The sequence below is a fragment of the Sceloporus occidentalis genome, unplaced genomic scaffold (assembly GCF_023333645.1).
Source record: "Sceloporus occidentalis isolate IW3139 unplaced genomic scaffold, rSceOcc1.0.p SCAF_286, whole genome shotgun sequence".
NCBI classification, from domain to species: domain Eukaryota; kingdom Metazoa; phylum Chordata; class Lepidosauria; order Squamata; family Phrynosomatidae; genus Sceloporus; species Sceloporus occidentalis.
In genome coordinates this window covers 816,903-829,982 of record NW_028317266.1, presented here as the reverse complement: position 1 = coordinate 829,982, position 13,080 = coordinate 816,903, and the positions used below count along the sequence as shown (strand labels likewise).

General features: G+C 42.0%; 1 protein-coding gene across 1 annotated transcript in view; it reads left to right on the top strand.

Moving 5' to 3' along the window:
* LOC149275463 (protein ILRUN-like) overlaps positions 1–6,776 on the top strand; it is a gene marked incomplete at its 5' end in the record, with an annotated part of 29,419 nt that extends 22,643 nt beyond the window's left edge. Inside the window, 2 exons of the mRNA XM_089504710.1 lie at positions 1,115–1,201; positions 6,708–6,776. Of these exons, the coding sequence (XP_089360836.1) occupies positions 1,115–1,201; positions 6,708–6,776 (156 nt within the window). The remainder of the gene's footprint in view (positions 1–1,114; positions 1,202–6,707) is intronic.
* Between the last annotated feature and the right edge of the window lie 6,304 nt (positions 6,777–13,080).

Genomic DNA, 13,080 nt, shown 5'->3' with positions numbered 1-13,080 from the left:
GATCCAGGTCCCCTGCAGCGGTGCGGGGGATCTGGATCTTAGTCTCATAATCAGACCTCTATTTGAGGTCTGATTAGAAGACGACCCCGATTAGAAGACGAGGGGTATTTTTCAGAGCATTTGCTCTGAAAAAAACCTCGTCTTATAATCGAGCAAATACGGTAATTGCCCCTAAACCTAATAACTGATTGTTTGCAATAACTGACAATGTCTTTTTACACCCCTGTGGAAGAATTTTAGTGCAATTCTGTGCAGAATTGTTTTAATGCAGATGCATTGGAGGGTTTCAAGCATAACTGCCTTTTTAACTTCATGCAGCAGTGTCTCAGTTGAATTCAAGTCAGCACTAGGCCACTATAAAATAAATAAATTAAAGCCATTCAGGCTCAGTCCACAGACATCTTTCTGGGTAATCAAGATGGGGTTTTTTTGCTAAATGTGAACACATATTGGGGTGTTTTATGACAGTGACATATACCAGGAGCTGTTACTTCATACCTGAATAAAACGTATGTGAAAAAAAAATTGCAAAAAAACAACTACCACAAAGTTTGACAAAGACTGGTGGTAGAATTAGTGCATGGAAAGAGTTAAAATACCTGCATTTGAAATACCCTGGGGTGTCTAGTTTTCAAAAATATGATTTGATGGGGTAAATTGCATTGGCCAGCTTCAAAGATATCCAAAATGGCACATGGGGCAGAATGACCAGCTTTGGGGAAAAAATCGTTTTGAAATTGCAAAACGCTACCTGTACTTACTGCCCCATAACGTGCAGAAAAAAGCAAAAAAAACAAAAACATTGGGTATTTCTAAACTTAGGACGAATAGTAGAATCTATTTAGCAGGTTTTTTCATTACCTTTTATAGATGAGTAAAAGATTTTTCCACTAAAAGTTAAAAAAGTCTTTTTTCTACATTTCTCACCATATTTTACACTTTTTTTTCCTGGCATATAGTGGCAGTACACATGGGGTGTTGCTCTTCATTAGGGACAAGGATCTGAAATACAAAGAGTTAAAACCCTCCCCCCTTCCCTAACTCCTCCTCCTCTTCCTTACCCATAAGACCACACCGGACCAAACACAGCCAGTTCTTCCTTGTCCCTTGTCAGGGACGGACATGTAGTTCGGTGGGGCACACGGGTTGTGTCCAGGGGGATCCCTCCTCCGATTGCTCCCCGGGTGGTGAGCAGAGTGAGGTAGGAACATCCGCATCGGCGGATGTTATGGAACAGAATAAGAGTTCTCTCTTCAAGCCGGCAAGGGAAGGAGCAGTAGCACAGCGGTGGAACGCACACCTGAGAGGCGTTGCATTCCGCCGAAGATCTGATCGTGTTACAGAGCATGCGCGGATCCGATCTTCAGGGCACAAAATTTAAATTTAAGCTGTGCAGTCCAGTCTGACAGCAGTGGGGCTTGTCAGTACTGGATATCCGTGGCACCAACCCCCCACACGGATTGAGGCCTTTTAAAGGTATGATTAATTTATCTTAATCTTAAAAAAAGCCTCTGCCCTGTAACATTTTTTCTAAAGATTAAGGCTCCTTTTAAGTCCAAATATGTTTTGTGCACCCCCTTGCCGGACGGCTGAATAAAGGAGTTAGCAATCCTTGCCCAGCTTAATTGCTCAGGACATGCAGTTTTTGGGCGTTGGCTTCTAGACAACTTTGCACATAACCATTCAAGACTGCGTCTGTTTTTGCTTTGGAACCCAAGTTTGATAGTCTCATTCACGTTGGTTCCTGAATCTGTTGTCCTCGGGGGAGATTACTGGGGAGTTAGCCTATGGCCATAATCTCGGTAGCTAAACAGGCTTGGGCCTGGTTAATTTCCACCAGGGAATACCAGGTGTTAAAAATCTAATTCAGGCTCATCTTGTGAGGAGTCAGAGGATAAAACTTCCCTTCCTCCACAAGAGCTTTGGAAATTTTATAAGAACTCTCCAGACGATTACAAGAGGTAATCCGTGAGAAGCATCCAAAGGATTTTGCATGTTGTCTAAGAGGAGTATGTTCCAATCCTCAGCATTCCAGTGCAAGCAGCATTGTCTAGCGCTTCAGTGGCTAGATCTCTAGGCATCTGGTAACAGGCATTAGGCCTATGGCCATACCACCCTGTATGCACCTGATCTCGTCTGATCTCAGCCAAGCAGGGTTGGGCTTGGTTAGCACTTGGATGGGAGTACTTCCTGTCGAGGGAACCGGATACAGAAGTATCTAGCCAATTTAGGAAATTGAGCCTTTTATAATTGTCGTATCTGCCAAAGAATCAGTGGCCAGGACAGCATCTATGTCGGCCTTGTTTGTTTTAACATTTGTAAGGCATAAGCTGTTTAGACAATTGGATCCTGAGGATCATTGCAGACGGAAATAATTTTAGGCAATAAATTCATTGTCACCAAGTATGGAACAAAGTGTGGACGATTTGCCTTTAAATGGCCAACACAAGCCACATTCTTGTGAAACATTATCACTCACATCATCACTGGTATCGTTTTGTTTCTCAAGCCAGTTAGTGAATGTGAGAGTTGCCAGAGAAGCTGTCCAGTTCAGCTGTCTTAAACCTGCAGACGTGGGATATCTAAAACTTTGTCTCATGTGCAACCCTTCTAAAAGAATGAATCCTAAACGTTCAGAATTTTTACTTCAGGCTGTTCCTGGTCACGAACCAGTTGGATCCTTCAGTCCAGAGTCTAAGGTATCAGGGTCATCCCATCCCTGGACGACTTTCAGCTCTGGCCTTCGTTCTCATGAAGATGGCATTGTTTCCCCATTAGCAGAGCGCATCAAGCAAGAGTACGCTTCCCCAGGATAAGAAGACCAGATGGAACAGGCCTTTTCAACTTTTTTTTATTAGGCGCATAATTTTGTAGACAAAGACAGGACAAAAGGTTTCAGTAACATCCTAAGAACAAGAGCCTAGACTAATTCTGATGGAATTGGTGGTCGGCTGCAATGGTTCATACAGATATGTTTTGATCATAGAAAGTCCAACCTTGTTTTTTTCTAAGTATGCAGTTCTTGCAGCTGATAGTGGACTCCTCCTCCCTATGGCTCTTTATTCCATATCAAAGATCAGAAAAGTAAGAAGGGTTGTGTCAGCTTTGCAACAAAATCATACCTGGCCCTTTAGAAAAGCTATGAGCTTCTTGGGCATTCTGACGACTTGTATCCCTGCAGTAAGCTCCTCCACGGCACTGTGGCAGGATGGCCCAGTTACAATCTAGAAACTCCCAACACCAACAGAATGAAAGCAAAATGTGGTTTATTGTAGCTTTCTTTGAGGTCCACAGTATTGCGCCTCACAGTGTAAATAAACAAAACAAAGAAACAAATCCTACTCCATCTTGGAGACTACCTATACAAACTGGCCAGCTAATCCTGTCCCAGTCATAAAGTCTTAGGAACTCTGGCTTCACTGCCTCTCTCCCTGTTTTCAGACAACTAATGGCCACCCTTTAAATGTCTCAGTGCAGATTAATTGGATCCACCGGCTGACTTCCAGCAATTAACCCCCCATGCTAGGAATATAGAGCGCCCATCTTGCCACTGATATAGACAGACTCTGTTACCTTGCCACAGCACATATAAGGCCACTTCAATGGGACATCCTTGGGCATTTGTCCCAGAAATAAGAAGATCTGGACATCGACTTCAGTGTCCAAGCCCAATTAAACTGGTTGAAGAGGACACATCGTCTCAGCAAGGGTCTTTGCTTTCATCAACATCTGTGGATCACTCTGACCACAGATGCCTTAAACAGGCTGGGGAGCTCATTTTAGTTACCTCTTCAGGCAGGGCAAGCGGTCACTAACAATCTTACCCAGTGCTCAAATTATCGAGCTCTTTAAGCGTTTTTTAATTTATTTTTTTGGCCCTCACATAGTTCAGTCCTTGGCTAAAAGGGAAGGCTGTAAGAATCCAATCAGACTACGTTACCACAATATCATATATCAACAGATAGGGCGGCACCCAGATTCCAAAACTTCAGGCCTTTTCGGAAGAAGTCATGGAATGGGCTCAACAAAACCACAAGATTTCAGGGGAAGGGACAATTGTATTGCGGACTACATCAGCAGATCGGATTTATTCCCTAGACAAAAGAATCTTCTCGATCCTGGTTCTAGTTTGGTCTTCCAGGTTTCAACATTGTGGCAATCAGAAACAACAGCAATCTTCTGGGTTTTAGCCTCTCTGTATTCATGGGTCAACCCTCTGGTGTTGTACATTATGCCAGTGATATGGAGATTCAGGATGGCTTACTTTTTTCCTCCATTCGCTATGATCCCACGTGTCCTCCTCAAGATTCGAACGGACTAGGCCAGGGTCTTAACATCTATCCCATATTGGCCAATACACGCTTAGTTCTCAGGGCTATACAATATGGCCTCGAGTTTGGGAGCTGCCATTTTCGTCCCAGCTGGTGGAGAACAGAATTCCTTCAGATGGTCATTTTGATAGCCTAGCTTTGGCGAGGGTTATCCTTAGAGGTAATGGACTTTCCCATGACAATGCTGAGGTCCTCCTTATTCGGAGGTTTCAGGTTTGGAGGAAATTTCTCTCCTGGTTATGCAGGGTTTTTTATTTCTACTTGTTCCATCCTCGTGGTTTTTTTTGCAAGACAGATTCTTAGCAGGTCTTAATGTCAACCTCAAAAGGGCTAGTATCAGCCCTCAGTATTTTTCCCTTTTTGGATTTGGCCTGGTATGTTCTGCTCAGGCATTTCTTTAAGCGGCAACTATTCGGCAACCTCCAGTCAGTCTCTTTTTTTCCTTCCTGGGTTTTTGACATTGATTTTACTAGCTCTCTATTCTGTACCCTTCGAACCGCTGGAAGAAGTCTTTGTCACTGAAGATGACATTGTTGGTGACTCTTACTTCAGCAGGACAACTGGGTAACTACTAGCTCTGTCTTCAGCTGCTATGGTCACCATTTTTCCATCAGGATCAGGTATTTCCAGAGGAGACAATGGCACATTGGGATGTCCAAAGAGCTCTAGACATTTCTACAGATCGCACCACTGCTTTCCGCTATACGGATCAATTGTTTGTCCTTTTTTTTTTTTTTTTGGTAGATATTCAGATCATGCTAGCCATCTTGAGGTAGCTTACAGTGACCATTTGACTAGCTCACTCAAGCAGCAGGCAAGTCATCTTGTCCCATATTTTGACTCGCTCCACACGAGCTATGTCTGGGTCTAGGTTTGGGAAGTCGACCTCATCTCCTGAAGATATATGTGTAAGGCAGCTACCCGGTGTTCCTTCGATACATTTGTCCAGCATTACTTACAAGACATCTTCTCCTCCTCTGTGGCATTTTTTCTGGCGCAGGATGTGAAGAAACAATGCGCACCGTATACAAAATGGCTGTGGCCACCTGCTCGTCAATTGCCTCCTACGCCTCAATGTCAAGGCATTCAGTGATGCTGAAAACCCACACCAGGTTGCCCCATAGTGAGAGACATGTCTCGCAAGATGCTGGCGTCCACTAAAGCCTAAACGCGTCTCAAGAAGGTCTTTCCAGACCCTCCTGAGAACCCTGAGCTCCCTTTGCAGACACTGCATTCAACCACGCAAGTCAATGGAGTCCAGGTTACTAATCACAATGTGATTAGTAAAAAAAAAAAAAATATATATATATATATATATATATATATATATATATATATATATAAATATATTGGTAAAAATCATTTTCCAGTGATGTCACCAGGGAAGCCATCGAGTGACAGCAAAATCATATATATATATATTTTTTTTAATCGCCTTAATGCCACGCTGCCTCCAGATATGCCTTTGAACCTCCTTTATGCCGCTCTGCCTCCAGGGATGCCTTTTAACCCTCTATATGCTAATCTGCCCCATGATATCTCTTTTAATCCCCTTAATGCACATCCCAAAACCAGCCCTGGCGTCCACACTGCCCACATAGAACCTGACCAGCACGCAGATTACACACAGAAGATTTGCCATCTTTGTCCCCAAATAACCCAGCACAAGTCAATTTTGTCCCCAAACAGTCCGGCCTGTGCTATCTTTGTCCCATATACACCCTGCCTGTGCCATCTTGGTCCCCAAGGCTCAAACATCCTGCTAGTGCCATCTTTGCCCTTCCACAATTATACATCTATAATGCACACAAACATTTTTACAGTCACTCATTAATTCACGCTTTCATTCAGACAATTCATCCACACATTAACTCATGCTCTCCCTCATTCAGACAATTCATCCACACATTAACTCATGTTCTCCCCCATTCAGACAATTCATCCCCATATTAACTCATCCCCATATTAACTCATGCTCTCCCTCATTCAGACAACTCATCCACATGTTAACTCATGCTGTCCCTCAGACAACTCATGCTCTCCCTCATTCAGACAATTCATCCACATATTAACTCATGCTCTCCCTCATTCAGATAATTTATCCACATATTAACTCATGCTCTCCCTCATTCAGATAACTCATCCACATATTAACTCATGCTCTCCCTCATTCAGACAACTCATGCTCTCCCTCATTCAGACAATTCATCCACATATTAACTCATGCTCTACCTCATTCACTCAATGCATCTACACATTAATTCACACTCTTTACTTATTTCAATATTCTTACTACCCTCTTCCTCAATATCTACCCCGTCTCCCCCTTTCTCACTTTGTAACCCCTCTCCCTCTTTGTAGTTCTCTCACCTTTAGGTCCAACAATGGGAGCACGAGGCTTGTGTCTTCCAGCTCTGCTGCGGTGGCCGCTGCTTCACTGCTTAGCGCCAAAATATGACGCCATATTCAGGTGCTCAGCATGAAATGCCGGCACCGGGACGGAGGTAGAGGCCTCGTGGAGGAGAATGAGGGCCGCCGAGCGGTTGCTAGGCGCCCCTCTCTCTCCTCCGCATCATAAAAAAAAAAAAAAAAAAAGCATTTATAAGCCGCTCACTTGCGCCCCCCTTTCAAATGGCGCCAGTGAGCGTCATACCTTAGATACGCCTCTTTCCTAGGCACCAGGACAAAAATCTGTCGCCATGGCAACCTGACGCCCGGGATATGTCGAGCCCTGATATATATATATATCCGCAGCCTCATGATTTTTGCTATTAAGTGGCTGCTTGAAGCCAATATTCCTCATGGAAAATAGCTGAGTGGCAGGGAAAAGGGCAAATACATCGGGGGGGTTCTACATACATGTGCAGAAGTGTTACAACGGAAATAATTTGTATAAAAGTACAAATAATAGCTGGTGTGTCTCTTTAACTGCAAGGTTTGTGTATCACATGATATTGGCATTCTCTACTAAGCCTCAAGGCAAACGGTCAGCAACTCCTGTTTTAGAGAATGACTTGCAATATTTTGGCAAAGCTATTCTGTGGAATGAAGTTACTTGAAAGAAATATATCAAACTCCATAATTGTATATTTAACCCCATCTTTACTGGGGATATTTTGTGCCCACAGACCTGAGAATTTTTTTAGCATCTTTACGTTTTCATAGACCCACACAAGTTTTTAAGATTTATGGTCCAACATTTATACATTTAAATTAAATTTTTTTGGAAGAAATTTTTTTTATAATACATATATTACTATGAACATGGTCTCCAAGGGGTTGTGACTTGCCTTGCTTGAAGATGGCAGCTTGAGAGAGCTAGCTCACTATAATCCGCATCCATCCAACCCCCCGAGGCGCTATCTAGAGCGTTGGGTCAATCTCTCCGCAATTATATTCAAACCCTGCGGTGCTAGACACACAATCCCCCTCACCCAATATGGCGTCTTCGCTAGCCAGCACATCGCCACCACTCACCACCTCTGGTTGATGCTCCCACCAAAGCGGAATTCAGTAATCTCACTGCAGAAGTAAAGCTTGCTCTACACAAAGAGGTGGCGGACCTGAGAGCTTTTTTCCTTATTTAGTAGCATGGGGTTTCATCCTGGGGCTCTCCAGCTCCCGCTCTGTTCTCACCCCTTTGTACATGCCTCTCTGGAGGTGTGGCATCAAGACGGATCAGGTGGGTTTTCTCCTCTTTCCTGTCTCCGCTGACACCTGTTGCAGGTAACCCAGATTGGAGAGGGGGTTTCTAGAATCTCTCAATATGCCCCCTGATCTGACTGACGGACGTGTGGGATGGTGCTACACCTTTTACCTTTTGAACAGACTGCTCCCACTGCTAGGGGCACCATGCTACAACGATTTCATTACAGACCAAATTACGCGCTACGTTACCTTGCTTCCGGGTAAACATAATATCACGAGGAATCTAACACCGTTTGAGCAGCTCACTAGGCGGGAGGCTTTGCCCATAGGTGGGATTTCTATCGTATATCGCATGCTTCTTTCTCTTCAGTATCTCTGTCATTTATGGGAACCTGGGAGACTGCTCTCGGGGTCACCCTCTCAGACCACCAATGGGAGAAGGTTTGTATCTTTGCTGTTATCTCTGTGGTATAGAACTCCTGTGGATGTTAGCAGATTCGCTCCGGGGAGTGATCTGTCCTGTTGGAGGTGTGGTGTGGAGACTGGCACTTACCTGGATATCTGGTGAAGCTGTATCGTCCTGAGACCCCTTCTTTACTCCAGTGGGTGTCCAGGGGTGGAACAGATAAGGGTGATGGAAGAATTGATCCACGTGTCCTCTGACAGGATGGAAGTGTACACGGGTCTGGAACTGCTGGTTGGCCTTCCAATCCTCTGCGGTCCTGGTGGAGCTCCTTAGACAGTAAATTTCCGATTGCTTGGGCTCTGGACCCTCTGGTCTTAGGCTCCCACCCAAGCCTGGGATTACTCCTCTCCCTGTCTTGCCACACTTTCTTATTCTCCTCTCTTCTCTTTTGCATCTCCCAGTCACGCCCCCCTTTTTTTCGTTTCTTATCCTACATCCTGATGCCCTTCCCCTGCCATCCTCCCCCTCCCCCATGTGTGTTTTCTCTTTTCTCCCCTCTTATTTTACCAATCCTTGGTAAAGAGAGCTGCAGTGTTAATTTTGGTTGCTGTTTTCACCAAACTTTCAATGTTTCTTGGGATTGTTCACAAAGATTATGTGTAACTCCAATAAAAATGTATTTATCTGCATCTCCAGATTAGAGGCATAGGCTTTTGTATATTTTTTTGAAAAAGTACTGTCAAAAGACCTGCGTAACGAGGTAACAGAACTTTATAAAGATGGAAAGAAATATAAAAAGATATCCAAAGCCTTGAAAATGCCGGTTCTGTTAAATCACTTTTCTAAGATGTGAAAAATTCAGGAATCTTGATACCCAGGCAATGTCAGGTAGACCAAGAAAGATTTCAGCCACAACTGCCATAAGAATTGTTTGGAATACAAAAAAAACCCGCAGGTTACCTCAGAAGAAATACAGGCTGTTCTGGAAAAAGATGTGTGGTTGTTTCGAGCACAATATGTCAATACTTGAACAAAAACGAGCTGCATGGTTAAGTTGCTAGAAAGAAGCCTTTAGTGCGCCAATGCTACAAAAAAAGCCTCACAGCTTCTGGCACACTGTAATTTTAAAGCTGTAAGGTCACAATCATAAGCGATATGTTTAGAGAGTGGGTAACAAGGACTATACCAAAAGGAATAGCATCCCCACTGTGAGGCATGGTGGTGACTCACTGTTTTTTTTTGGGGGGGGGGAGGTGAGAGCTCTTGTGAAAATTGATAGCAAAATAAATGCAGCTTGTAATCAGACCATTTGCATTCTTCCGCACAAAAGCTGCACATGGGATGCTCTTGGATTTTCCAGCATGCCAATGACCCTAAGCACAAGTCCAAGTTGACCCTCCAGTGGTTACAGCAGAAGAAGGTGAAGGTTCTGGAGTGGCCATCACAGTCTCCTGACCTTTATATCATCAAGCCAATCCTGGGAGATCTGAAACGTGCGGTTCATACAAGACAACCAAAGGCTTTGCATGGCGAAAGAGCAGCTAAACCACCAGCAAAAATTTGGGGCCTTATAGACAACTGTTACAAAAGACTGCACACTGTCATTAACCCCTTGATGACAATTGACGGTCCGGGCATGTCACGTGAAAACAAATGGTTAACGACAATTGACATACCAGGACCGTCATGACTTCAGACGGGTGCAGAAAGCAATCTACGTTCGCATTCAGGCATTAGGGGCCATGTCTGGACCTTCCCCAGGGCATCAATATTTGCCCTGTGTGGCGGTGGAAGCCTGTTTTAAAAGAGTTTAAACTTCAATGGTGTCGCTGAAATGCCTTGATAGCAAGGCATTCAGCAACACCAAAGACCCAGCCCAAGATGCAACCGACACTGCGAGATTTTCACGTCCTTTCAAAAAAATAAATCAAATATTTAAAAAAAATGGTAACATGTAAAAATAATTTCCCACTGATGTCACCATCAGGGGAACTTTTCAGTTCCAAAAAATGTTTTCAAAAAATGAAAATAAAAAAAATATATATATATATATATAATATTTTTATGAGCAAGTCCTAAAATTAGCGATTTATTTTCTCACATGGAAAGAGTTAAAATACTAGCATGTTGCACATATAAAGCTGTGATAAGGGGGCATTTTATTAAATTAGGCGCAGAGGCAAAAAAAAAGCAGAAGCTAAACTTTCTGATTTGTATATTTCTTTATTTCAGTTAAATAAAATTAATAAACAGATTCCATCTAAAATTAACACAGAGAAAAGTGAGGCTCTAAGAACGAAGATAAATACAAAGCTCATCGAACAGACTAATATGGCATTAAATTCCAAAAGATATTACAAAGGAAACAAAGCTGATAACATGTTAACAAATCAGTTAAAAAAAAAAAAGAGAGAGAAAAGAAAAACATATCTAAAATAGTATATAAAGGTAGGACCTATATGGCCCCAGACCAAGCATTTAATAATTCTTTTAGGGCTTTATATAATTTACCAGATACCTTATTAGAGACAGACCTACAGGACTATTTTCTAAAAAGATCTTTTCCCAAACTCTCGAGAGAAACTCTAGGCAGTCTAAATAGTAATATCACCCTAGAGGAGATCCAGAACGGGATAAGAGAGCTAAAACAAAACAAACCTCCAGGGCCAGATGGGTTTGACGCAAGTTTCTATAAAATTTTTATAGAGGAAATTGCACCCTATTTACTAAGAGTATTTAACGAATGTATAGAAAGAGGAGCTCTTCCAGAAGAATTGTTACGAGGTAACATAATTCCAATCTTAAAAATAAATAAAAACCCGGAAGAGCTAACTAGCTACAGGCCTATATCACTCCTTAACCTAGATGCCAAGATTTATGCTGGAGTGCTTGCGCAAAGGCTGAGTGCAGTCCTCCCACAATTGATACATGTAGATCAAGTTGGTTTTATTAAGGGTCGGTCAGCGGCCAGCCACGTGAGGACCTTAGCGGGTATTTTTGAAGAAAATTTGATAACAACTACACCTCAACTGACCCTGTCGTTAGATGCTGAGAAAGCTTTCGACAGGGTCAGTTGGAGATTTATGGCCAAAGTACTTAAGGCCTTTGGATTCCAGGCAATAATGGCCCTATACAATAAACCTATGGGCAAAGTGGTAGGCCCGGGTATTAAATCTACATGGTTCTCTCTTATTAATGGCACGCGTCAGGGCTGCCCCCTCTCTCCACTCCTTTATGTTTTAACCTTGGAGCCACTGGCAAGGGATATTAGAGCGGATCAAAACATTAAGGGTTGTGGAAAGGAGGGAACACAAAAAATAAAACTATATGCAGATGATATTACTCATGGTTAGGGATCCAATAACGTCAGTTAAACATATTATGACGTGGATAGATCAATATAGCAGCGTATCCAATTATAAGTTAAATATTGATAAATCAATTGCTCTAGCCTATAATCTTGATAGCATTCAAAAGCAACAGATTGAAACATTGGGTTTTAAATGGGCAAAAGATTCCCTTACATATTTAGGAATAAAAATTAATAAAATACCAAAGTCCTGGATGGAGATTAACCTTCTCCCCCTAATCAAAGACATGAATGCCTCTTTTAAAAAGTGGTGAAGATTATCTCATGGTGGGGGAGATTAAATGTGGTCAATGCATATGTTTTGCCTAAATACATTTATATATTTCGGATGATCCCACATATGGTCCCTACAAACTGATTAGATTTAATCCAACAATATATCAATAAATTTATATGGGGATAAAAAAAAAAAAAACAGGCTAAAATTGCAAGTAATGACAAAAAAGAAGAACGGAGGTCTAGGACTCCCTCTTGTGAGGGAATACGCATTAGCGGCTCTGTTTACACATGCCATTCAGACCCAAAATAATAAAGCGATACAGGAGTTATGGCATAGAGAGGAATTACCAAAGAAACATCCTCATAAAGAATTACAGCCTCTGAATACTGAATTAGGAACCAGTTTAGCACTTCAACATCTTGTAAGAAATTGGCATTGGGTTAAAGCTAAACTTGGACTTGGAGATCTGTTAATAACTAGCCTTCCTCTATCTATAATAGAACATATGAATGAAAACCTAAAGTTAGCTGTTTGGAAACAAAAAGGTATAAAATTAATAAAAGATCTAATGGAGGGAGACACACTTAAGACCTTTAACCAATTACAATTGGAATTTAATCTCCCAATAGAGGAATGTTTTAGATATTTAAGGATCAAGAGTTATCTTTTGGATTCCCTATTCTGGAATACGAATATAATAGCATATAATTTGTTTAAACAAGTAGTACAAGGAGAGGATAATAGAAAATTATTGACAAAAGCCTTAAAATTGAAATTAGGTTATGTAAAAAAAGAACATACCCCTCCAGCACTAGCAAAATGGGAGAGAGATTTAGACATTAAAATAAATAATGCAGAGTGGAACAAAGCATTAAACATCACTTATAAAAATATACACTGTTTAAATCTGAACGAATTAAAATTCAAAGTCATGAACAGGTGGTATCTAATTCCCTCTGTTTTAGTAAAGATGTTTCCTAATAATCTCCCTAATTGCTGGCGCTGTGGTGCAGAAAGCGAGGATATGCTCCATATTTGGTGGAACTGCAACCCAATTCGTAAACTCTGGCAACAAGTTTCACATAGGTTAGTAGATAATTTTGGA